Here is a 27,892-nt window from a genome sequence, read left to right as displayed (position 1 = left end):
CATACAAGCTACTGTCAAACAGCAGCGAGCCGTCTCCCCGAGACAGCTGTTCCACACAAGGGCCGCATTGTCTGGAGGAAGCGCGGATCGTTTTACGTGGAGCGCTGGGGGGATGAGCCCTCTGTCAGCTGCCATGGCATCGAGAAAACCTCGCTCATCACACGTTCTCCTTATTTTGTTATCTGGCCAAACACATGCTGGGCATGTCAGGTTGGAAACAAAGGATGCATTCCCCGCTCTGGTTATGTTTCATTAGGGAAAGCAAAGCAAACGCACCTCTTCTGCTTCTTTCCTCTCTCCCTTTAAAGTGTATAGATGTATGAAAAAGACATTTTTCAGGGCAGGGTTTGTAACAACCAGGCTTTTGTTCCTGGCACTGCTGAGCGGGCAGAGTGGCCCGGGCCATATGCTTTTCCTTGGCACCAGGTAGAGCGGGACGTGCTGGGGTGCAGCAGAAAGCCCTGCACAGCCTCTGTGGGAGGCAGCTGCCACGTGCCATGGCAGCTGACAGCGTCACGCCGAAATAAGGACTGCAACAGTGGCCACCAAACCCAGGTGACCCTTCTCCTCCTGCCATTTCCAGTGACCACAAGAAGTGCCAGGACACATGCCGGGTGTGCTGTGAGGGGGCATTGGGAATAGCCAGCCTGACCATTCCTTTATGTTCCCCATAACTGACCCCTCCCACTGATTGCCCCAAGAGCCCTTTAAAACTGTCTTATATTAAAGACACCAAGACATTGAGAGAAAATTCTGTACAGATATGCATTTTCTGCATCTATCAGGCTCATAAAATTCACTTCATGTTTTTTTCCTACAACTTTATTGGTGCACCAACTACCTTGGTGCACAAATAAAATATTTATAGGTTTTTCCAGTATTATCAGTTCATAGAATGACAGAATAGTTGGGGTTAGAGAGGACCTTTAAAATCATCTAGTTTCAGCCTCATTGCCTTGGGCAACAACACCTTCCACTAGACAAGGCTGCCCAAAGCTCATCCATCTTGAACCCTTGTCCTTGAACCCTTCCTTGTCCTTCATGTCCTTGAACCCTTCCAGGGATGGGGCATCCACAACTTCCCTGGGCAACACCATTCCAGTGCCTCACCACCCTCATCATAGAATATGTTTTCGTTATGTCCTATGTTGTTATGACTTATAAAAGTTGTGTGTTTCCTGTTTGTTAAGTGTTCACACTTCTTTTTCAATCTAAAATCTTATTGTTCACAAGGTTTATTTCTTCATACTACAGAAACAACAGAAACTTTTATTCTGATACATGTTCAAAGAGACTTTTGAATACATTGATGATGTGAGTTAAAAATGAGATTCAAAAATTCTAGAACTTGGGAAATCTGGATCTGCTTTTAAGGTTAAACATTCCATATGTTTTCTTCAGAAGAAATTGTTAGCCTATTGTATAACATAAATTTTATATAAATATAAAACCTTTACATATCTTAAAATTCAGGTTATCTTATACTTGCCATTAAAATAAATTTCCAGCTGCTTACAATTTTGTCTAACTTTGGCTGTCTAGATCCCAGCTTTTCATTCACTGTGTTGAATGGAAAGTTCCAGCAGAAACAGCTTGTGCATTTCTAAGAATTTTTTTCCAGTGTTAATTTATTTCATAAATCAAAACCTTTACATTTCAGAAGAATTCAAACATCTCTTTTTTTGAGAGGAAAGGTTAAAATCTTTCAAGAAGCAATTCTGTAGCTGAAGTAATAGTCCTTGCTTTGGTAGTAGCTAATTTGGGAGTTGGAAAAATATTACTTTTATATCCAGGAAAACATACTTAGGCATGTCTAAATTATAAAAACCTGAATTCTCTATGAGCAGCTGCTTCTTAGTGTTTCCCAGAAGCTCACTTCTAAAACTTGAAACAGCTTTATTTGCAAGGAGCATTTTCACAGATTTACCTCTGTCTAAAGTTCACAGCTAGCAATAGTACTGTTCCTTGTAAGAGAAATAAATGGAAAAAACCCTTCTATTTTTACTGGGAGAAAAAATTCTGGACTGGGAAACACACGCTCAGCCCTTCTGCCCTAATTAGAGTAAACGAGTAAGATGTGAACTACTCAGTCCTAAACCCTTTTGGGTAATGAAGGTTTACAAGACAGTCCTGTTACTTTACAGGTAGGTTAATGTAGCTGACAGTGGTGACAACTCAGATGTAGTTTGCATGTGTGTGGTTTTTTATCACACAATATGAAGAGCTTCTTTTATTGGGATGGTCAAAGCAAATGAGAACTGCAAGGGAGATGTAGGGAGGCTGGAGAGGAAAAGAGAGAGAGAGAGAGAGGACAATTTGGAAACTGCAATCTCTTTCATTAGGGAGAAACATCTAAATACTCTCATGCCAATCACCATCTGAGAAGGCAACTGAAATATGAATGTAATTAAAAGGAACTACAATCTGTTAAACTATATTCTAAAGTTATGAGAAGTGATTTCAAACAGAAGAGTTAAGAAACATTAACACTACAAGATCCCTAACCACACTCTCCTAATTATCCGTTGAACTATGCAATCCCAAAAACGAATACCACTGGAGTTTCAGAAGCGCCGAGCATTTGTATTCCCTGTCAGCTTTAATAAGGATTATGATATACATACATACAGTCCTTCTGAGAATCACAACCACAGCTTCATTAGCTAAGTAAGAAAGGGTACAATACAGAATTCACTGGAGTGAATTTCACCTATATTAAATACTTCTTTGCAGTTGCAATATTATCGTGTGTGGTTACTTACTGTCCTCAGGTAAGTTGTTTTCCCGTTCTTCTCTCTCCATCTGTTGGCACCACCCCTCCATACGGTCTCTCTCTGCCTGAAGTAGCTTCAGAAACCAGTGGCCATCTCGTGGGCACACTGACCTTTGAACAGCTTCCAGAGGATCTTCAGTAATAGAGTCAATCCATGGGTCAGGAGGAGGTAAAATTGAAGGATCAAAATCTGTCTCAAAGTCATCATCCACTGCACATGCATGGTAGTGGTTTCCTGACCCTTGTATGCTAACGGTAGAGGTGCTTGCATCTCGGGAAAACTGTCTTGATATTTGTCCAGAACATGTATTGTCCTCTTGAGGGTCGATTATTTCAAAGTTCTCATGGAAATCCAGGTCTGCTTGCACAGCTGTTGTCACACTATTAGATCGTGTAAACCTGCGAAAGCTTTGGAGAGCACAAACAGAAAATGTTTAGAAAGTTTTTTTCTAGGTAATTCGGCATGGAAGGACTTACTAAAATTCTGCCACTCTTCCTAAGACTGGCAGTCAAACCTCTAAGTGCTACACTCAGGTGGTTTTTTTCCTTGAAATAATCAGCATAAGCTTTTTTTCTCTTGCACAAGCAAACAAGCAAACATACATCTCTCTTTTTCCATGTAGACTCACTGTTTATTGAGACAATAATTATTGAGACAATTCTAATTGTTATGTGATTTAACAAAGCCACAGGCCAGCCTCAGAGAGAGCTAACAGTGCCAGTAGTTCAGGATTTTAGATTACTGATTAATGAAAAGTCAAAGGGGCCCAATTTTCAGAAGTGGTTTATCTTTCAAATTTTTAAACTCACACGCCTTTGAAGTTACACATCCAAACTCACAAGCCACATTTAAAAATCATACATGTGAAATCAGTAAGATACTAATACCAATGAGTCTACTACATATGTAATATTACACATTCCATTTATACAAAAAAAGTAATTTTAACTCAGATAAATATTTTTATTGCTTCTTCATATTTATATATCTGCCATCTCTCACAATTTTAGTGCCTATTGCCGGTGTCCAGACAATCTATTTTTCACATTCAAGCTTCAGTTTCAAAATGATCTCTTTTTCACCAAAGCTGGTACTCTCCTGTCTGTGTTACCCTCCTTGTGATGGTTTTTCTCCTGTAGGCAGCTTCCTCTCACCTTGCAGAGTTCCCCTCTGTTGGGGCATCTGAGGGCAAAGGCACGAGCAGGGGAGAGAGGAAGTTTGGGGGTTTGGGTTGAGTGGGTTTTTATTATGTAAACAGCACTTCAGATTCTGCAGTCTGAGGCATCTGACTGAAAAGGCTGACAGAGGAGGAGACAGAGAAGGAGTGAAAGACAAGGAATGAGGAATGCTGTTGCAGGAGGTGGTAATGAGAGCCCATTTCATAGCAGTGAATTGTGGAGGTATGAGTGGAAAACAAGTGAGGCAGACTGCTGTCTTGCCCCATGATGAAAAAAAAGGTAGAACCATAAAGTAACCATAGATGTCCCTTAAATCAGTAATACTTAGGGTTCAAGATTAACAGTTTGGAACTGAACAGGGATAGATTCCCATCTCTTCTTCTTACAAATCCAGGATGCCTGTGCACTCATGCAGCCAGTATTTAGTCTCCAATTTGTTCTCAATCTCACATCTACATTTGAAACTAGTGTTAGGACCTATTACTCTGTGATATTTTGGCTGTTTTGCCATTGCCAGTTCTGTTTTTAGTTCGCAGTCAAGCAGCAGTGAAAATGCTGAAGAGATGGAGGAACTGGATGCTGGGCACCATTTCACTTCCCTTCATTTATATTCCACCTTCCAATGAAGAGCAATAGCCAATTAAACAAGTACAACTGACAGCAAAATTTCATCAAGTATGTTTAGTCTGCAGCTGGTGAGGGAGCAGATGGAAAGATGCTGCGGGAGGATTTAATGTCCTATATACCTGGTGCATCCAGATAGCTCAGGAGAACTGTAGTAGACTTCAAGGGGGATTGTAATTGGTCCTGCTCACAGAGGAAATTAATGGCTGTTGATCTGGGGCTTTGAGTGGAGTAGAGCAAAGCAAAACTGGAGTTGAGAAAGGTCCTCCAATAAAAATAAAAAGCCCATGATGTTAATTTGATGTCAAATTAACATGTCAGCCATACCAGTCCCAGGAAAACTTCAATAATAGATTGTGTATATATTTTTTTTAATAATCAAAAGCCTTTTAACATAGTGCCTGCTGCTTGCAGTTCTTTTGTAACAAATGTTAAATGATACAAAAGTCATGGTTGTGCCACTGTAGTTGTGCATGATATGCACCAGCAAACTGAAAAATAAAGAGTGTGCAGAATCATCAGCTTGGTAGTATTTATCCTTTGGAAAGCAGAGAAAAGCATTTTGTTATGGACTGATACAGCAGAAAAAAATTAGAAAGGGAGGACAAGGGTCACTGAGGAGGTGGAATCCTTTCCATAGGAGAAAAGGTTTAGAAAACATGGCTGAGGAAGACTATGGGAGATCTATGAAATTCTGACTAGGGTATGTTTCACCATTTCTCTGAGTGCAATAACTGTAGGGAGGAAGACAGCCTTAAATTGCCACGGAATCCTGGGAAAAAGCAAAGGTAAAAATAGGTTCAAAGAGAACTTGATCAAGTTCACAGGAAGAGCCATTACACATCTCATATTTGGCTTAGGAAGTTCCTGAACAACAGAATACTAAATTGGGAATGTCTACTGGGAGAAGTAGTGCTTAGCTCACAGGCTTTATACTTTACACACTCTCCTTTATACTTTTCCTAGTATCTGCTATAGGCCCCTGGCAGAGAAAAGCTGTCATATTGGTATTAGTGATTAGAGAGACACTAGCATTAGGCTTACATTACAGTGATAATCTATTGTGAATCCAATACATGTTAGTTATACATCTTAGTTTTTTTTAGAGATTGCTTTAATTTGACAACCAACCTGACAAATCCCTTATCTGCACTGAGGTATACAAACACACAGAACACACACAGAACACACACACAAAAACATGTGTGCCCACACAGGCACATGCTGTGCCTGAGGATTTCTTTTTAGTCATTTAGTCAGGGTTCACTGAGAGCCAAGGCATTAGTACACAGTGTACTTTTCCACACCTTCTATAGCACTGGTGAGAAAAGCAAATGCCTTAGTCCAGGCTTGCTCTTCTCCATGTTCCTGCCTCCGTGTCACAGCCACCTTCTGCTTTCTCTGGTGCCCTAGACTCTGACATTCTTCTGTTTCAGATGACCACTTGTGTTTTCAGTTAACACCCTGGCTTTTCAGTGTAGGCCAAAACCCAAATGTGAAAGCATCAAAGTCTGCTTATGTGAAAGCATCAAAGTCTGCTTGACAGGAGGATGTTTTGCTGGAGGCTCTACATTTCAAGGCTTTCAGGAGTGTGCTCTTACTGGGTTCAGTATGAGCTAGTACCAGCAAACCCAGACTCTGCTGAACAAATGAAATAGAATGACCTACTTTTTTTGCCTTTGTTTTATCTATATAATAGTATGCTACAGGTTTGCATGACAGTTTCTTGGCACTGGATTATGTAACTTATCTGTCTTCAAAAGAAAAACAACTTGGCAATAGAATATAGCATCAGTTCAAAATTAAAAAAAAACTTCCAAGGAAATGTATTTTGAATAAAATGGAAATGTAGGAAGGCACTTACTATCTGCCTGCCTCCAACTCATCTGTAAAAAATGCCTAATAGATGGTAATTTTAGTCTTTGACACAGCTTCCTCACTCACTTCCAGGATGTTTTACTCCTACAAAGTACCATTTGTGTTCCACATGAGCCTTTTATGCTTTGCTCTCACTTAAAACTCTATACTAGAGGAGAGCTGTTGAAGATAATGATAAAGTTTTTGCTACTTCTACCATATAAAACATTCACAAGTTTACCTAAAAAAAAAAGGAAAAGGTTCAAAACAGAGGTTTGCTTCTTCTTCTGCTTTCAGGCTTGGCCCTTTTGTACTCAGTTGTGCCCTGCAGGCAGAAGGTGTAATAATTACATCTTCAGAGAACTGCAGCAGATATTTGGCCTAGGGTGCAGAAAGCCATGAAACCTCAGACTGGATAAACCAGTATGGAGAACAACAGAATGATGTGTTTTGAACAACAACATGGTCACTTGTTGGCATTCAGCTCTCAACTTCTAAGTCTTTGGCTTTCTTTTGCAAAACATGTTTGCAATTCAACTTAGATAATTCCCTCCTTAAAAAAACTTCAACCCCCAAATTCCAGAAAAGATATGAATTTCAAACCAACTGATGCATGGTCAATCTCACAGGTATTTAGGTTAAACTCAGCTTACTTTACCTACTGACTGTCCTCCTCTTTGGTGGTGGGCTTCTCTGCTAAGGTTGCAGCTGCTGTCAGCAGAACAAAACAAACTGCAGAAGGAATTAGCAGATAGGGTACCATGTTTCTAATGGCAGGAACAATATTCCTGCTCCAACCCCATTCCTTGCAGCTGCTCATCTTTGTTCATCACATTGTTTAAAGCTAGTTGGTTTATTTTTTTTTTCCCAACCCAGGGGCTTTTCATTGCAGAGCAGAGATGCTGGCTGGAGCGCTCAGCCTCCTTCCAGGGCTTGGTCTGGTGCAGGGGGGCTATTGCCAGCCAGCAGGGTGTGATCAGAAATTCATGGCCAGTTCTGCCAAGGCCAGGCTTGCAGCAGCCCACCAGCTGGCTGGGAGCCACCAGGGCTGTAAGCATTCCCTCAGCTCACAAGCTGCTGTGGCCAGAGAAGGAGATTGGCCCTGTCAGAGCCAGGGCCTGCTTTGCCTTTTGTGGACCAGAGCAGGAGCTCCTCCTCCAAGCATGCACAAGCTGGGAGGTGATGTGGGGAATGAGTCCCACCAGGATGGGACTGGCCAGAGGAATGGGTGTGGGTTGCAAGGGACATTTAAAGGTCATCTAGTCCAACCTCCCTGCAATGAGCAGGGACATCTTCAACTAGATCAGGCTGCTCCAATCCCTCTTCAGCCTGACCTTGAATGGTTCCAGGGATAGGACACCTACACCTTCAGAATTTCTCACTGGAATGGCTTCCACCACGGAGAACATAGATAGCCAGAAAATGCTGCTGAGAAAAGCCATGCAAGTAGTTCACAGAATCACAGAATATTCTTAGTTGCATGGGACCCAAAAGGATCACCAAGTCCAACTCTTAACCCTGCACAGGACATCCCCCAAATGTCATATCATGTACTTCCTGCTTAGCTTACCCAAAATACAGACTTGAAAGGTCTACTCTAAAGAGTACAGTGTTGAGAAGCTTGAGTTAGAGTTAGGGAAGAACACCAAAGCCTGAGTATTTTTTGTTGGACAGTAAGTAACCAAACCCAAACACCTACAGGAAAAAAACCAGAAAAATATGACTTTATATAGTAACAAAATCCATAGATGTGAGTTGTTTTTTTTTTTTTTTTCTTGGAGGAGACAACGCAGGGTTTTTGTTTGATTATTTGCTTTATGTTAACATAGTCATGTTATTGCTATTTCAAATGATTCCACTTTATACCATATCAAGAGGTGTGCTGTGGTAGGATGTACTTTGTGTATCTTGTGTCAGGACACACTTTTGTGCATCAAGATATGGCGGCATCTTCCTTGGTGCCCCAGAAACCAGAGAAGAGGGAGAACGACCATCTGTCTACTGCAGTCTCCTATGGCAGTAGGAGAAACTACCATTGTTTCAGTATTCAAAAATTCTTGTGATGGCAAATCAGGTACAATTACCAGCTGATGGTACATCTAGAAGGATGAGTGAGACCATTTTGGAAGTGAGAATGTAATAGGAGGAGATCTTGGGGCAGGCAAGATAAATCGCAAGAGAGACTAAAACTGATTACAGAGCCATGGGACTGAAAACCCCTTGTTCGTGAAGAATGCATGCTAATTGTTTTTGGCAGAATAAATTATTTCTTTTTTTTCTGCTTCAGTAGAACTGGCTGACTTTTAACAACTCAATTATCTTCTCTAAGTGAGGAGGGTGGTCTTTTGAGGTCAAGAAGAAGTTACATATAGAAAAAAAGGACAAACAGAAATGGACAGAAATTGAAGTGCCCTAAGATTGCATGGATGAATTTCATTAGGTACACTTTTCAAAACTGCCCTGGAAGGAAAAAGGGAACATTTTGGTTAGGGTTTTGTCAGCATCATGGGGAAGGTCAGGTGAGAGATAAAAGATTAACCGCAGTAAGATCATGAGGTTGAAAGAAATGTGTACCAATTTCTCTCCAAAAGAATGACCAGACAGAGTTACTCTATAAATGCTAGAAATCACAGAGCTGCAGTTAGGGAATGGGTCTGAAAAATATTATTTAGAACCAGCAGCATAAAAACTGAGGATAAGATAAACAGCAGCAATAGATCCAGTCGTAATGTGGTCAGGTAGCAGGAAGCACATTTATCCTTTGAGCAGTACAAGAGGAGGAGGAGGAGGACTGAAGCATTTGTCTTGGCAGGAGGCCCATGAGAAAGTGAAGGGCCAATGAAAGGTCTGAGGCGAGATGGAAGACTGAAGAGAGAGAGCTGTCCTGTGAAGATGCTCTGTTTTTGAATTACTTTGGCCAAGAAATGGAGGCAGAGCGTTTTGCTTACCTGGTCCAAACACAGAAGAAGGAATATTTAAAAGGACATGAGGAGGTAAGACTCCTTAGTGTGAGAATCACAATTGTATGAGGTGAGGGAAAGGGGAAGGAAAGAACAGGAAGCCAAGAAGAAGACTGAAAGTTGTGGTAGGTTTTGGTGCATTAGGCAAAGAGCTTTATTGTTTTGTAACAGTGTAATTAATAGCTTAGACTGTCAAGGAAACATGATCAATTTACTGTATTTATTCTTCCTGCTGTGTCATTCTTCTCATTTTACATTTATTTAGTATTTCTGGAATATTTTTAAAGACATTAATTTCTCAAAGATTCAGCTAAAAGGGGCTTTTCTTAGGCTTTGCAGATGTTATGGTGCAGGGACAGTGAAGAATGTACTGTATTTACAATTCTATTCCTGTAACAGATAATCAATACATTGTGCTCTGCTGTATTATGGGGAAAAAAAAAAGTAGTATGAGTGCCCAACTGTGATGATAAGCCCTTTGTGTCTTGAGTGCACTCATTTTCTAAGGATTAGGGGCTGTCCTTTATCAGGCAGTTCACTTCTGAAAGTCCATGATAGATTGCTGCTTTCCCCTCTGCTCCAAACAACAGCAACCTCAACTTTATCAGCTAGGAAACCCTCAAACACTGCTGTCAGTAAGTAATGCAGAAATATTGCTTTCTCAGGGCAGACTCTCACAGGAAAATCTTACCTTTTTCTCTGGAGCAATAAAAACTGCTGTAGAAAGAGGACTTTGGATGTAAGGTATTTACAAACAGCCATTTCTTTCTTTCTTTCTTTGCAGGGAGGGGGAGGGTTGGGCTTTTGGGGTAGTTATTTCCTTTGTGCCCAGGCTGAAGTGAAATGGTCCTTCAGCATCCATTCTAATGTGCTCATTTATCTGGTGCTGGAAGAGTTGAGGGTAAATGGGACTAAGGTCTAACACATAAAGAAATGTCTGCCAGCAAGAGATGTTTTAGCAGGTTAATGAGGAACTTGGTAACAGCCTAGCAGGATCATTGCAAAATCACGTTTCTTTTTGCTGAAATCACTTTAGTCTTTTAAAACCTCAGGAAAATTCTCTTCTACTTTACAGGGAGATTTGATTGAATTGAAAATGGTGTAGAGACACCTGCTATTTTTGAGTATTTTTAGCAGATTTAGGAAAAAAAATGGTGTGAAAATTGACATCTCCACTGGCTCCTGCAGTCAGCAGGCCAGAAGGGAAGGGCCTGAATTTTGTCTGCTCAGATTTGCTGCACCCAGTTTTTTTCTGGAGAAATTACAAGGATAACTTCTCTCACTGTCAAGTCATACTGCACTGAGGTTTTGCCTATGACGCAGGAGGTACTGAGAGTTATCAAGGATGTGGCTCCAGCATTCAAAAGTCACATTGTGCCTAAGTGGCTTGAGAAAAGAGAAGCAAGACTTGTGTGGGTGCTTGGAGTCACAGCAACACTGGGCAGGCCTGCACACTCAAAGGCAAGGGGAGAGTCTGGCTTTTCTTCAGCCACTGAGTCCAGTTTTGGGAAGGAAATAAGATTTGCAGTAGTGGCCACGCACTCAAAAAGTTTATGTGTCCCAAGTGTTATGCACAGTTATGCTGCCCTGCAATGTACTGCAAGTTTGTCATCAGAAAAGAAACACAACCCTTTAAGACAGCTGCTCTAGTTTATTTTCTGTTTTAAATTTTTTTTTCTTGGAGGATATTTGTTTACTAACTCAGGATGTACTGTGGATTGTAGGGAGAACAGAGTTTTACAGGCTTGTTTTGTAATCTCAACTTTTTTTTTTTTTCCAAAGGGAACAATTGTAATGCAGAGATGTCTGAGTGAGATACCTGAGTAAAAGCATTCAGTTTGGCTCTGCCACTGCACTGCTACATGTGGCTGAAATTATTCTGCTGAAAAACAAGGTAAACTTTTCCTCATCACTTCTATGCTGCTGCAGCAATCCCAATACTAATTGCAACACTGCAACACTGTCCACTGTTTAGGTAGATTTTCTGGGGAAAAAGAGATTATTAAAAGTATATGAGACCTCAAATTATGTGGCACCTCTCTTCCATTTTTCTCACTGGTCCTGAAAAATCTTCTCTGAAAAACAAGAGCTACAACAATTATAAGACTCAGCTTTTCAGCTGGGTGATCTAACAATTCATCCAGGAAGCAGGTTTATGTGGTCATGTGTGCAGGAACTAGGGCTCTTAAAATTAGTTGTGGCATAATTATTTACTTTAGAAAAACAGTATTAACTTTTACTCACCACTTCTCCTCCTCTACTTGAACTCCTATGGACTGGAACTTACTGGTTGCTTTATTATCACCTGGTATGGTGGATTCTTCAGCACCATCAACCTTAAAAAAAAACCCAAAACATGACAGGTAATTAGAATGTATTTTAGCAGAGGTATCAGCTGGCTACTTGCAGTTTCTATGCACCTTAACTACTGAGTGTCTGCACACAGAACTTGTACCATGAGCTCCTTCATCTAGTCATTTCTCTGTGGTGTGCTCTTTTATGATGTTATTAGTGAATATTCATTATTCTTAATCTATAAAGCATTTCTGATAAGACAATATTCAGCCTGCAACATGCAGATGGATTTTATCTGGTATTTTATAGAGGCTGGATGTTCACATTTGTTAGAGCACATCTCTGAGCAGCTGTAACTCCACCGTTTGATTTTACTTTCTGTCTGTTCGTGCATGCATATGTGAACTCATGCCAAAATCAGGTGTTTATTTTGTTTAAATGTTAGTGCCTCAAATCAGAGCACTGCAGAGAAAAGATTTTAAGAAAGCAGAATGAGTCTTAGATTCATTTTCTTTACTGCTTCATCTTGCAAACAGGTGGTTCCCAGGAGCACAAGCTGGAACTTAATACCACATCTCCAGCTCCAGCTCCATGAGGAGATTTGTGCCAACAGTATAAAGTTAAAATTTAACCACAGATGTGTCTTTCAACAAAAACACAATATTCTGGGTCCACTCAGTGTAGTTGTAAATTACCAATGCTATATATAATATGGATAGTCATACAGGAAAAACATTTTGCAGCAGACAGAATTTTTGGGCCATAGCAGTGTTGTGAAGTAACCTGTAGCCTCAAACTGACCATGGGTGTGCAAAATATCCAGCTCTAGTGGCTGTTCCACCAGCAACTTCTTGTTGAGAGCCACTTGACCAACCTGTGCAGGAAAAGTGCTCAGTGAGGGATGGGAGTTACAGAAGCTGTTCTGTGAGGTGAAGTACTTCCTTGATACTGGGGTTCTGGGGAGCTAAATACACCTTAAATTCCATAACTGACAGATTGAAGCAATCTTTAATGGAAGGGCTTTTCTTTGCTTGACTTTGCTTGTTTGCTCAGCAGATTTACAGCAGACTTGCAATGTCCTAAGAGTGACTGATGGGTGTAGAGGACACACATGGAGGTTCACCAGAAGTGCACACTAGGTTTATTTGGCAGAGGAGGAAGAAAACCAAGAATATACCTGTGGCTATTGCAGCTTGTGCTGCTTTACAGAGATGGGTTGAACTATCATCAAGGTGTATACTTGGTCTGAGCTCAGACTAAGCCTGGACTAGGCTCCCTTTACTCAGTGGAGAGAGACTGACTCTACTGGCAGTCAGAGGGCTGACAGTGTACCCACCTACCTCCTTTAGGGCAGTTGTTTGTAAGAGAAGTAATTTCTGGCATCAACACCTACCTAAGGTATTTCTACTCCCACACTACCCCTTCAGCTGTACCAGCATGACTGCTTGTGCAATGATGCTGCAAAATGGATCAGACAGCAGACTAGTGAAGTCAGTTTCTTTTATCTGTGAAGCCTGTCTGACTTTAAAAAGCTCATTGATGTGCACAGCTGTGAGGGTGGCACCACACACAGGCAGGAATTCTGTAAGGCTGCATCACTGCTGAGGGTTTCACTTCATGTCATCCCAGCTTCAGGTGGTTTGTACCACGTCTTCATGGGTTTGTACACAAAGCCTGCCTTGGCAGACTCTCACGTACCATCCCCAGATTTCATGATTATCCTATGATTATACTGGTAATCTGTAAACTTCAAAGTTTAAGAGGGAGATTGTCAAAAGCTTGAAGAGCATATGGAGCTCTGTTTTCTTCAGATCTCAGGAAACTGAGGCCTCTATACCTTTCAAAAGCAGCATTTGTTACTTGCAACACTACTTTAAGAAGAGATAGCAGGGAGATGGTCTCTCAAGAACCATGATTCACATTACCATTGATCATTTTGGCTTCCACAAACATGGAAATTATTTCTTTGTACCCATTGCTTTGCAGGGTCTTTGCTAAGAAGTCTTGGTTTCTTGGATTGGTGAAATAAGGGATTACAATAATATAATGGCATCTTAGGCTTGTCTGGGAATGAGAATACATAACAGAGGAGTTTTTCTCTACCTTGTCCCACCTCAATCTTTCTCCTGTGTTTAACACTGAACATCAGCCCTTCTTTCAGAAAATACCAAACAAACAGCTCTGAAGCAGTAAAAGTCTACAACAAAGACAGTGAACTGAACCCACAGGCAATAGTTATTATTGCCCTTCCAAGACGAATTGAGAGAAAAGTCACAGCTTCTCCAGCAGCTACCCCTGGGATGGCATACTTCAGCACAGCACCTCTCATCTATCTCATCAGGGTGATGTAGAGATTTCATGGTAAATTCTTAGACTTTGCTAATCAGATAAGCCTGTCCAGGCACAGAGTGCTGTGCTTACAACCACCTTCTGCAAGAAAAAAATATTTCTGTCTTCCTGTGAAGGCTGATAAGCTGTGGATTGCTATTCTATTTGCTCAAGATTCATCTCCTGTCAAAACTTGTGTTGATTCTCAGTTGATTTTAAGTTCAAGCACTTTCTTACAAAAGCTAATTCTGCAAACAGATAGTTGGGAGTCCTATGCACATCTTTTTTTTTTCTTTGGTGGGGGGGAGTAGGGGGTGGAAAAGATAAATTAAGAAAGCTGATTACACCAGACTAATTTATTTACTCTTGTCCTTTCTGTAAACATGAATGAACTTTAGCAGGGTTAGTTTTCTTCTTTCATTCCACTAGAGGTAACAAAATGTAATTTTCTTTAACAAGGGCAAATCAGAAGGAACTTATCTTCTGTTCCTGAGGCTGAGATAGGAACAATGCTGCCTCATTCAAGTGGCTACCAGTCATTATGAAATGCATGAATAAGCAGCAACAATTAATTCAGTGAGGCTGGATGAAAATATTTTTTTGGTGGTAGTGTAATGTAAATCATTGTTTTACACATTCCCTTTCAATGATTTAATTCATGCCTTTCTGACCCCCGCTGTGTTATGATTCATAGATTAGTGCTCATGTGTGTAATTTAACAGAGCTGAATAACAAGTAGCACAGAGACTCAAACAAATGATTGCATCTGATGTATTTATGATAAATTAGGAAAACATCATTAGTACCATGCAGAATGATTATGCTGGTGCAAGTTCTACATAGGTACCTGTCAGGACAGGAAGAAAAATATACAAAACATTGTATAATGAGCAGTAAACCAGATGTAGGAATCCAAAACAATGGCAAGCATATAATGCATATGCTTTATAATACTGTAATACTGTACCTGTATTCCAATAGATAAGCATCTGTTTTTCTTGAAATGGTCTTTCTTCCTATCTTCTACTGCAACAGTGGCAATGGTTGTGGTGGTGGTGACAGTGGCAGTATTGTTCCCCACATGTTGGCTTGCAGGGCCGTGGATCTGCGCATTGGCAGCTTCAATAGCAGCTGTCAGTGCCTTCATACTGTCCAGGCTTTCCGTGGAGTTGCTAAGTCCAGACTGGCTGATGATATCTCCCCTCTGTCCATGCCCATCCATGTAGGCATCTTGGGCAGACTCTGTGCTGCTCTGGGCTGTGATGGAAATAAAGGGTTTGGTGGTGGTTCTCGGTGGGACTGGAGGCGGCGTCTTCTTGTAGGTGGTAATGCAGGATGACACTGGAAAAAACATAGCAGAGTTCTTGTTGATGCTGAAAAAATGCGGAAGATGGGTGCAAACGTGATCTCAAAGCATCAATAAGCATGGACAGAGCAGAGGTGAGTGAGGAGGAGGCTGCTAGCCAAAGAGCCCCCAAAAGTCCATCTAAGTGCCAATAGTAATGCCCTGCTTATCAGTGTCTTCCATTCCTCCTATGTGAGAGGCAGAATTGCTAGTAGGGCAAATTGGGAAAGAAGGTATCTATTTGCTAAGTTCCTCCTTAGTCTTTTTAGGATTGTTTTCCTCAATATATTTTCTACTAACTGTTCTAAGGGGAACAAGACCTTCCACCAAAACGTTTGTTCTGCTTATGGCTCCCAAACAAGATTCACAAGGATGATGTCTCCAACCACTTATCCCAGCTAAACTGTATTTCAAGCAGTTTTATTGCAATTGTTTTCTGTCTCTCTACACTGTCCTACTATGTGCAGAATTTCAAACCACAATTTTCTGATGAGAGAGAGATTCTCAAATCATCCTTTATCAAAGTTTGTTAACACTCACCATGCTTGGACTTGTGTATTTCTTTCTATAAAATGTCTCACTTGTTGCACAGACTTCTCAAATACTTTGAAATGCTTTGTAAGTTATTGAGGACATACTTAAAAGAACATTTTGCCATGCCTAATTTCTCACCATAAATATAACATCAGTTCTGGAAAAAACAATTTGCTTGATTTTACACACAGGGAGTCAGTGTAATGTAGTCAATGGCTAAAACATGACAGTCAGTGGTAAAGTGTAAGTATAAAAGTATGCAATAACAAACACTTTAATAAAAGTTCATATTTTGAAGGCCACACTCTCTTTGTAAGTGCTGCTATGTGGAGTTATAAGTTTAGCTTGAGGTTCCCAGGTTAAAATTATTGTTCTGTATATACAGAACTACATAGAGAAAGCACTATATGGAGATTACAACATCTTCCTTTAAGGGTTAGTTGGCAGCTCTGCATTATTGAAGTCCTGGAATGCTTTCAAGGGAGGAAAGAAAGCCCATTAAGAACAAAAAACAACCATGATATGCTCTATTTTTTAACAAAATAAAATGCAGGCATGAACCTGTGCAAAGTTCAGACACAAACTTGTTAACATAAATTCTTATTAACAGTAATCATATGGCAAGAAATGATTCATCAGATCATTTTAACTGGCAGACGTCTATGCCACCCACATAAAAGGTAACTCTGCTACAGCTGTTCTGCTCTCTGTTTGTACTGTACCTGCTTGTCGAGCCAGAAGCCATTATGGTATTAATTTGACTAGCTCCATATGCCTCATATCTCCCCATAGCTGTAGGAATAGTTACAGTGTGAAAGGTGCTTCCAGGGCATGAAATCACACAGGATTTTTTTAAAGGACTCTAGTATAAGTTTCTAATAACATGTCTGAACCCATGTTAAACATGTTGAATACTAATGGAAAAAAAGAGTGTTTCAGGTAGTGAGGGTTTTGAAACTATGATTCACTTCTGAAGAATCAAACTGAAACAACGGCATCTCTGAGAGATGTCTAAAAATGGACTTGTCAATTTTTAACTCTGGGGAAGTGAATAGTTAGTAGAGTTAAAGGTGTTTTATAAAGTGCTCATGACAAGGTCAATACCTGGAACTAACAGAAGGGATGACAGTTTTACAAAGGAGATTATAAATGTTTTGCTGTTTGTCGCTGGTTTTGGTTCTGTCAAAAAGCATTTGTTGTGACAGCACATGCAGGTAAACCAGCTGCTGTTGCTGCAGCACAGTCATGTAATCCAGGACTCATGGAGAATTGTGGAGTCAGGATACCCCAGAAATATTCCAGGTAGTTCATGGTCAGGAGAATGTTCTCTGAGTTGTGGAAATGCAAACTGAAATTCAGCACAGAGGAATTCAAAGCACACACACACATGCATATATCCAGGTAATACTTTGGGAAGTTGCTGCCAAACTTGTCAAATGGAGGTTCATGAGCAATGCCACTTTGCAATTCAGCAAAGTATAAATTGTACCATTTAAAATATGCTAGGAGGGGTACTGGGGAACTTCTGGAGACATGCCAGCACCTTCAGTACATCCCAGAATGGCACATAAGTATCATTTTTCTTACACAGCAGAGAGGGAAATGATAATGAAGCACACTTGAAAAGGTGTCTTAGGTAGGAGAGAGAGCATCAGAACCAAAGAGCAAGCCTTAACAAGACAGGTCCCCCCATCACTGGGCATCCTGCACCAGAAAGAAAGTCAATAGCAGCTGTCTATTGACAGCTACCATGTTCTCTGGACACAGCAGTACAAATACAGAATTGCCTGATTAAGTTGTCTTTCATTCTGTTGGTAAATGTACTCAATGAGGAGTATAATCCACACCGCCATGAAAGATGTTTGCACTCAGCTAATTAAATCTGAAGTTATTCTTAAGAGGGGGAGAGAACTGACAAGTCACATGGTGAAATTGTAAAGAGAAATAGCAAAACGTTCTTTTAGCAAGTCAAAACAAATCCTCGGTTTCCTGGAGTCACGCAGCACATACTGTACAGCTCCAGAGAAGCAGAGTGTGCAAGTCATAAAAGAACCCCAGGCACTTCATTACTGGAAATGATGTAAGCTCCTGCCGCTCCTCTGCAGAAATGACACAAAAACAATGCCGGGGCCGCCGCCACCACTCTCGAAGGCAGCTGCTCCCAATGCCGGAGCTGGCCAAGCTGCTGAGGAACAGCAAGGAAAGCCTTGGAGCTGGCCGGGCCCTCAGAGCTGCTGAGGCACAGCCATGAAAGCCTTGGGGATGGCCAGGCCCTCTGAGCCGCTGAGGCACGGCCATGAAAGCCTTGGGGATGGCCGGGCCCTCCGAGCCGCTGAGGCACAGCAAGGAAACCCTTGGAGCTGGCCGGGCCCTCCGAGCCACCGAGGCACGGCAATGAAAGCCTTGGAGCTGCCCGGGCCCTCCGAGCCACCGAGGCACGGCAATGAAAGCCTTGGAGCTGCCCGGGCCCTCCGAGCCACCGAGGCACGGCAATGAAAGCCTTTTGGGGCAGCAACTCTTCTTCATGAGCCTTCAAGTACCTGGCAGCCTGTTCAGGGCAACCTGAAGTATCTGCGGCTCTTCAAGTGGCCACGGTGTTTTGAATGCTAAGCTGCCCGAAAAACAAAACGAGTCCTCCCCGAGAAAATTATCGAAAGGCTGGCGCTCTCCGTGTCCAGCCAGGAGAGCCTGAGCATTCAGTCGGTGCAGGGAGAGCACATCCACTGCGGTGCGTTCCCCTGCACTCATCCCTCCATCTCTCCTGCGGCAGGAGGACCCCAAGGGAGAGCACGACAGGACCACAGGACACGTAAAAAATTTGGAGCAATCGTCACTTCACACACAGGGAACTTGCAAAATATGAAAGCTGTTTTAATTCACACAAGGAAGTGAATTTAAAGGGCTGTATAAATTCCCTGATAAATATGTTCTTGGACGTAGATCAAGGAGTGAAGTTCTGTACAGAAACTGATCTGACTGGAGAGTCAAGTCAAAGTAGTCTTGTGAATCATTAAAATTGTTTAGATATGGAGTTAATCAGAAATCTCTTGTTCTGAATAGTAAAAGAACCTCAGTTTGACACAACATAGACTAGTTTCCACGTTTTTTTCCAGAGAGCACATGCTGCTGAAGCAGGTACACATTCCTTTCCTAGGGCATATGCAAGGTTTAATCCAGAAACTAGTTAAGTCATGCACAAGAATCCTCAGACAGCCAGACCACTTTGAATCAGGCTCACTATTTCCAGTGTATCAGTCCTCCAAGTTATGCTCTCCTTTTCCTTTTGATCTTTACCCTATTTCTGTGTATTGCCTTCAGGTTACAGTTTAATCCCAAATACCTAGTGAAAAAAAACCCACTTTCTCCAGATTAAAAAAAAAATAAATAAAAAAGAAGAAGCTACGGGTTTTGTCTTCCTAGCCAGTATTTCCAAACAACTAGCTCATGAGACAGGAATTTGGAACAGGGAGTGTCAACCACCCAGTTCAGAAGGAAGTCTAATGATAAAAAAATAATCCCAGATTGCATAATAATAAAGGCTTGAATTTGAATGTTTCATTGTACTTCAGTTGTTTAAACATGCTCACTAGGGGAGATGAGCCCTCGGGAATAAACATCAGCATGCAAACACAAATTTTTAACTGAGTGAACGGGTGCTCAGGAGAGCCCCAACGCAGATTAGTATTTGTGAAAGGATCAAATTCGTGCAGTGCTTTGAACAGTTCAGGTGATGAGACACATCAGCAATATCTTTCTAACTTGGTAGTCCTATATAAACTTGATTCACAAGAATAAATGAAGGCACAAATTCAAGTAACATAATAGTGTTTCTTCTGAGAAAAAGCACAAACCCCACAGTTTGAAAGGGGCAAGAAATGACACAACTTTCTCAGCAAAAGATGTGGACCTGTTGGAGTGAGTCCAGGGGAGGGCCGTGGAGATGATCAGTTGGTTGAAGCACCTCTCCTGTGAAGGCAGGCTCAGAGAGCTGGGGATGTTTAGCCTGGAGAAGGCTCCAGAAAGGCCTCACTGTGGCCTTCCAGTATCTTATGAAGGAGGGAGGGGGATTTTTTATATGAGCAGATAGTGACAGGCAAAGGGCAGTAGTTTTAAACTGAAAGAGGGCAGGGTTAAATTAGATGCTAAGCAGAATTGACTCCAAGGATGGTGAGGCACTGGAGGTTGCCCAGAGAACGTATGGATGTGCCACCCCTGGAAGTGCTCAAGGCTGGGTTGGATGGGAGCCTGAGTAACCTGGTCTAGTGGGTGGTGTCCCTGCCCATGGCACAGGGATTGGAACGAGATGATCTTTAAGATCACTTTCAACTCAAACCATTCTATGAGTCAATGATTCTCACTCACACACAACTAAGTATGAGGGTAAAAACCAGGAATTCTTCCATGCTGCACAGATGGACCTCAGTCTTCTGATTTACTGTCTGTTGAATGGGTGTGTTAACAGTGGTGCCCTTGTACCTCACACAACTGCCCCACAAAAACCACACATACAGGCAGGTCTCAGCAGACCTAAGCTTCAGTACTGCAGCCTCTGGGTTTAGAGGGGCAGTGCTCGATTTGGCTTGTTGGACTCAAACCATACACATATTTCCTTATGTTTTTGAGATTTGGGGGGAATACTTGAAAGTAGGGTTTCAGATCCTGTATTGTTATTTTTACATGCAAAAAATTGGTATGAAAACAGAGCATGCATTATCTTAATAAAAAACTAAGCAGATGGTTTCTCAGGATGTAGAGATTTACTATTACAAAACTGAAGCAAAGATTTTTACAAGAAGTTTTAAATTGCCCCAGGGAATAATACCACAGTGAGTTATGGATGTCATTATCCCAAATGAGAACTACTGAAGTCTAGATACCACACCATCAGGAATTCTGCCAAGGCCATGCTTTTTCCAGACCTCCCTCACCGCCAAGCTGATACCTGATTTGATGAAAGCCTAAGCTTCACTGGCTTAGGAAACAGGCAAAATTAAAAAAACTAAAATCCGGCAGAAATTTATACAATGTATTTAAACTATTTTTATGGCACACAATACCACCACAGACTTAATATCCCATGTACTCGAAGGTTTAAAGCCATTGCTGGTGACCTTTTCATAAGTTTGGACATTTTTGTTTGCAAGTAGTGGGCCTCCAGCTTCCCAGCTGGATACAGTGAAGGATCTCCTGAAGGTGAGACTAAATATGGCTCATCCTGCATTTCAAATGAATTGAGTTGGAAAATCTGCATGTGCATACCCAGTGGATGACAGGTGAATATTTCTCCAGCAGATTTTTTTCTCCTTTTAATTTCTTCTGCTGGAAGCTGCTGATGCCAGTCAGAAGCTTAATTGTTATCCCAGGGAAGCTGAATTATTGTGCAGAGAACAGGTGAGGCAGCCAAAGGTGTCTGCTAAATGCAATTTATCACTAGGATATTATCACAAATTATGGATGCACAGACAAAATCCAGGGCATGTCGGCTTCCTAGGAGACCCACTTCTTGTACTACACAGCTGCTGCTGAACTTCTCTCTCTATAAAAATGACCAGTACATTAGCAGCACACACCTTAAGCAATTCAACTCTTGTGGCCCAAAAGTCAGGAGTCTATAAACAACTGAATCTCTGGAAAAAAGATTTCACATTAACTGAAAGTTATTACCCGGAGTGGATCGCTGATGGCTTACAATATTTAACTCCCAAAACTTGTGAACTTTACTGGTGTCAAGCAATTAGCACTTGGCTCTATTTATAGATATGTGCAATCAGGTATCATATATACCTGCTGAAATTCAGTCAGGCTGAGAGAAATGAGAAGAGAAACAGTTTTGGCCTTGCCCCTAACCTTTGGCTAAAAACAAAGTGTCTGGAAAAACACCACCAAGAACTTCAAGGATACGGATGTGAGTCTGTTCAGGACAGAGTCTCTCCTATAGATTTGAAGATTCAAATGCTTCAGTACAGTCATGGTAGAAAGTCTCTGATACAGGATATCAACCTCTACATGCAATGAAACATGATGAAGGAAAAGAAAAAAGAAAAACAGTATAGCAGAGTGGTCTTTTTTAGTCAGCATGTGAATTATTTACAATTTTTTCACAGCTACAGCACCTTTTTCTGAGAAAATTGGGGAAACACTGCTTGATCTGTTACTTAAACTAAGACTAGAAAACCATTCAAATGCTTTCTGCACTTGGCCAAAACTTTATTTCCCCCCATACTGGAGCAGTAATTGAAAACACAAAATCTTATAATTTTAGATAAAAATAGGGTACTTAAAAGTACTTTATGTTTCAGAACCTACATGTCATAAAATCATCATAGTAAGAAATTAACAAGCTTTTTGAATATCAGTACTTTAATTTTGTAAAAGGAATTTATGGAAAACAAGGAAAACCTTGTGAAATATGGTAGTTTATCCCGCTTAGATCAAGAATGTGTAACAATAAATAAATGTAATAATATTCAGCTTAATGAAATCAGATTCTTTTCCTATATATTTTCCAGTAAGCAACTTCACTGGCACTTTGATATAATACTTTGTTATGTGTTACTGCAACACTCTCGAGCTTCAGAATTTACATATTTTCCCCTTGGCAATAATGTTAATAAAACAAAATGTGCATTTAAAAAAAAATGTGTAGTGGTGCTAACCAAATACAGACACATCTATGTAAACAGATCTTTATGTAAAAACACAGCACAAGAACCAAACCCAAGATTTTCAGAAACACAGGGGGTTGAACAGTCTGCAAGTATCTAGTCACTGTAGTTAGAAGGTGTATTTAGAAGTTTTGAAATTGAGCATGCTCTGAAGAATTCACCACTTATTCTTTTGCCTACTGAGTAACAGTAGAATGTAAAGACTTTGTCTACAAGTGCACCTTACAAGTTCCTGGTGCTCATAACTCAAAAACCTGTGTCTTGATTACATTTCTAAATTGGCTTTGGATTCTCACCCAAACTATGAATATAAAACCAAATTTCCAGACCTTATCAGTAGCTCTTTTAACATGCCAGAAGTCAGTGTGCCATAGTGGAGCCCACACATCCCACCGTGTTTGGGCATGTCACTGTAGGTGCTATTTCTTGAAATTATCATGTAAGAGTAGTAACCACTGATGCTGCCCATATTAATACACTCTTGTTTATATGCTGTCCCTTCAGTTACAGAAGGAATAGTTAATACCTGAGCATCCAGGAGGCTTAAACCCTATCAAACCTGGAGATACATCAAGGCAGATGTGTGGGCAGAAACAAGCCCCCATATAAGTAACAATCTCCTGATCTTTACTGAAGCAAGTACTGTGTGATGTGCCTTCCTTCACAGTTTGTTAAGAAGAACTACATTTTGTCCTTCCTGAGTCTCTGCTGCCAATGTCTCGTCCTTTCATGGTGGCATACTGATGGTAAAGCAAGTTTTCCTGTCAGTCATTTTAGGAGGAGCTTGTCACAAATTTGATTGAGAAATTGCAAGTTGAAATTGTATAGCTCTAGTCACAGGAGGTCGGACTAAAGAATAATTAGGATCCTCCCCTTCTGAATCCCAGAAACCAACCTGTGAGCCTAGAGGGGACTTAAGCAAGCCAGTTATCTCTGAGTAATCTGATCATGTAGCATTTAAGTTAGCTAGGTATTAATGTTGCATCACTCTTTTGAACATTATGGCAAGGATTTTCTTTTAAGCTGTTCACTGCAGCTAACTTTCAAAAGGCAACACTTGGCTGGGGTATTGACATTTCAAAGTGTGATTTCTGTATAAGAAATCACAGTCTGGAAATATACTTTCTTGGTTTGCTGCTGCTGTTAGCAAGAAAACAAGTTTTTACTGGTTTTTATTCCCAGTGGTTTTCTGAATACTTAATAAACTTAAGGTAGGGTAAGCAGAATTCTGTATTATTGCACACATTGGTATCAAGCTGGTCTCACGGAATTTGATTAGTGATGCATCTAAATTGGCTTAGAAATTAATTCGTTTAAATTGCTGCAAACCCACCCCTGATGTGGACATACCTAGAAGTGAATATAACTGTTAATGTCTTTTTTAAAGCTTAAATGAAAATGAAGGGAATAAGAGTGATTCTTTCAAATAATTTATAGCAATTAACTGCATCAGTTCAATGATTTTGAAGTGATTTCCTTTTATGCCATGGCATGCAAACAAGCTGTACATTGTTATCAGCTATATCCATTTGAATCCAGAAAAAAATGTATAAGTATCATTTAACCTAGTAAGAAATTGTGAAATTTAATTTTCTGCATCATAATCAGTTTTCAGGGTTGCTGTATTTGAGTTCATTTGTGCCTGCATGGTTTGCTTACTTTTATATTTGGGGTTTTTTTAAAACTACACTAAACCAGAGAACACAATGAACACGCATTGTTCTAATGTATTGTTATTAACGAAATTTTCAAAGCTGACCCACAATGGGAAAGTTATGTCTTATAAGACAGCTCTGTGTGTGTGTGTGTGTGTGTGTATGTATATATGTATAAAAATAATACACATACATGCACGTATAGCACAGTTATATTCATCCAGTCATCAGGGGACGGGTATACACAGCAAATACAGAAATGTAGGTACACCAGTTTTACATGCTATTCAACCCTAAGGCTGTTCAGAAGATTTTAAGAAATAAGAAAGTCATTGCTCTGATATAGACTAATTAAATGCATTTAATACAGACTATATGAGGTGGGATTTACTATTTTTGGTACAATGCACCTACTTTATTAATCAAACTACTTTATGATGCTGCTGAGTATAGGTTGTGATTCCTCAGAGCAGAAAGCACTTTGTCCCCTGATCTAGCAATTAACTCAAATCTCTTTAAACTCTTAAAAACAAACTATATGTTGTTTTTTTTTTTCTCAGTACTTGGTGCCACCAAGGAGTTACTTCCTTGACATTTTCTCAAAAGTCAACATTTGAGTTTTGAAGATCTTGTTTTATGCTACTTGATTTATAAGTTTTTATTAAATAGTTTGTCTAAGAGTAAAAAGTTATTCAAATGACAGTGATGATGAAGGGCTGCTGTATTTTAATCAGATGGATGTTGGGAAGAAACTCCATGAGTGCCAAAGACCAGAAAATAGAAGCCAATGTCAACTAAAAGAAGAATGTGATTGATAAAAACAATAGGAACAACTTTTTAACTACTATGAAGTGCTGTGAAGCACCACAAGAACTGATTTCAACTATTTTACTGTGAATTTCAGTACAACACTACAGGGTTGAAAAACCTATGCAAGTATAACAGCACACCATGCTATTCTCATAGATAAAATCCTTATAAACATAACTGTAGAAAACCAGGTTTCAGGAAGAAAAGTATCACGTGCCTGTTGAGCAAGAACATCTGTTCAGACAGGGAAGTACTGACTTGTTTTTAAGCAGCCAGTACTGCATTTTTCAGCACGCTTATCACTTTTAGGGTGATCCAATCCGAGCAGGAATGTCTAAAACAAGCAAATTATGCTCATGTATTTCCTAAAAAATCCAAACCAAAGCCAAAAGCAAGAGGTGCTCGCTGCAGGAAGAAGGGAGGAAAAGAGGAAAATTACAGCTAAATCTGTGCTCTAGGCTGAACAGTGACTTGTCACCTGAGAGAGAGAATTATGCCCCAGCTCAAAAGTTCTGCCTCTGCTGACAGGGTTATCAGATGACCTGCAAAAAGTCACCTGTCAGGGCAGATCCTCTAGCACTGTGAGGGAAAATCCGATCCCGTCTCAAATAAGGAGAAATGTAGACAGAGTGTTTACACAAGAAATTATACTTATCTTTGGCCTAATTTCAGGTAAAAGGGTAAAACAGACTTGAGAATGTCAGCACTTTTCTTGAATTAACTTGAAAAAATTGAATTGTTTGGTGAACAATGCATATGAAAAATACATTTGAAATACACATTTGGTGTTGAGAGGAATTGAAACCCAAACCCTGATTTCTGTCCTCTCATTTTGCATTCTAATGAACAAGTTACATCCTTGCTCAGTGACAGGTCTGAGGTCACCATGAATGACCTCATCCTTTCAGCTATTTGCTTGTTTTTATGACAAGGGTCCTACTTAATAATGCAACAAGTCAGCTGAAAATACTCTTAATGTGAAAAATTCCTAATGATCAGCCCAAGTGCCCTGAGCACAAAAAATAGCGACATCTCATTTACAGTCATGATAGTGTAGAGATAAGAGCATTTCAGTAAATCTGAGCACAAAAATCACTTATTGTTGGGAGTCCTGAATTAGCACCCAGAAGAGATTTAGATACAGAAAGATTCATGTAACTCTGGCATGCATGAAAGAGGACAGACCAGTCTTATGTGACTTTTAAGCAAGGTTTGAGTGAAAAGCATTGCAATTTCTTTCCATGTATTTCTCAATTTATTAAAAAAAAATGTCTGCAATACAGATCCACAATTTGAAGGAGATGTCAGACACAAACCCCCATATCTTCCTTGGAGACACTAGCTGCATGCCTGATAATGGTCTAACAGCTTATATTCCTTATTTTTTGTTTATTCATTTTTCATTTAAAAAAAAATCACTCAGTAGAAGCAGAAAATTTAAAACTTGCCATCATGATCCTGAAACCTTGAATTTGTGCCATATCACCCCAGTGGCAAAAATAATGGGTTTATTTTACATAGTTTCTACAAGGACAAAAAGCATTGTCACAGTATAGAACCACGAGAATAAACTCTTTCTCAAACCACTCATTTTATTTTCCACTTACAGTTTACTTTAGCAAGAGATTTTGGAATTAGTGCTCATCATTAGCACCTCCCTTTTCTCTAACCTCTAGACAGCAAAATAATTTTGGTGTTTCTCATCTTTACTTAAAAAAGTTAATAATGCATTTTGTAGTGACTTAGCTAAAAGTTAATCCCAGACATTCTGGGCTGGCTAAGTCAAAAGATAAACCCAGGACACCTATTTGAGACACAAGAAGAGAAAGCAAACAAGCCCAAACAAATTTTGACACTTCAAATTATTTAGACCTTTTGAATCTTTAGACTACATAAATGCTTTCTGTAGATCAAAAGGCCAACAGAAAAAATCTGTGCCATGCCAACAAAATGAATCCTACAAATCCACACAATTTCACATGCACATGGCTAACACTCCAGACCTCTCTGTGCATGAAATGCAAGAAAGATCAAATTTATAACTTGAGTTTTGAGTTTTCTCCTTGAAGTTTCCTGCCGCAGCCTGAAACTTCCTCTTCTTAGTCATCCCTCTAATAAGAGCCTTTTATCACACCCCCATATTACCCATATAGACTTGGTATTTATTTAGGATTTGAAATCCATTTCTGAGACTTTACTGGTTAAACCCAAATCTCTGACTGAGGATGTTACCACAGGCTTAGAGGATGTGAAAGAAAGGGGAAGAAATCAAATCTGGATCCTCTTGTACAAATTGTTCCATTAAAAATAAACAAATAAGTAAATTAATAAATAAACAGACTAATACAAATAGCTGTGAATGTTGGTCAAAACCAAGGATGCTAAACAGAGCAACTCAGCCTGGTTCAACTCAGGCTGCTTCGTTCATCTCTGCTTTGCTTGAAAACCTTCCTATGACCTCAATTTCTGTTTGCATGGATGTTTGAAGAATGTCTGTCTTAATACCAGCACCTCTATCTGCCTGGTTAGCATGTGGTTACTCATTATTTGTTATTCTCATCAAATTACAGAGCCTGAGCAGCATCACTGTCAAATGCCAATCACTGAGCACAAAAAGCAAATAATTAAAATGGACAGATGATGAATAATCCACAGGCCAGGGTCTGCTTTGCCTAAACTGCCTGTTAACAAAAGAAAAACAAATACATGTGTTATACTGATGACTGTTTACAAAAAATTTGTGAACTGGAAAAAAAAATTAAAATTCAAGATTAAAATCAGTTCCAGTGAGTAAATCAGTCAACTCTTGTAACTAACAATATTAATATCATTTACTTTTTATCACAGGAGATGTAAGAGGATACACA

At 40.1% G+C, this 27,892-nt stretch overlaps 1 protein-coding gene across 9 annotated transcripts in view; it reads right to left on the bottom strand.

Annotated features, from left to right (window-relative positions):
- The window catches only part of DLGAP1 (DLG associated protein 1), a 397,438-nt gene that overhangs the window by 11,906 nt on the left and 357,640 nt on the right, over nucleotides 1–27,892 (bottom strand). For all 9 annotated transcript variants that reach the window (XM_066562060.1, XM_066562044.1, XM_066562035.1 and 6 more), the window contains 3 exons: nucleotides 14,984–15,357; nucleotides 11,638–11,729; nucleotides 2,763–3,181 (listed from right to left, as the gene is read on the bottom strand). In XM_066562060.1, coding sequence (XP_066418157.1) covers nucleotides 2,763–3,181; nucleotides 11,638–11,729; nucleotides 14,984–15,357 — 885 coding nt within the window. The remainder of the gene's footprint in view (nucleotides 1–2,762; nucleotides 3,182–11,637; nucleotides 11,730–14,983; nucleotides 15,358–27,892) is intronic.

This window comes from Molothrus aeneus, chromosome 1, assembly GCF_037042795.1.
Source record: "Molothrus aeneus isolate 106 chromosome 1, BPBGC_Maene_1.0, whole genome shotgun sequence".
Lineage (NCBI taxonomy): Eukaryota > Metazoa > Chordata > Aves > Passeriformes > Icteridae > Molothrus > Molothrus aeneus.
Note: the sequence above shows the minus strand (reverse complement) of the source record. Positions and strands in the feature narration are given on the sequence as shown.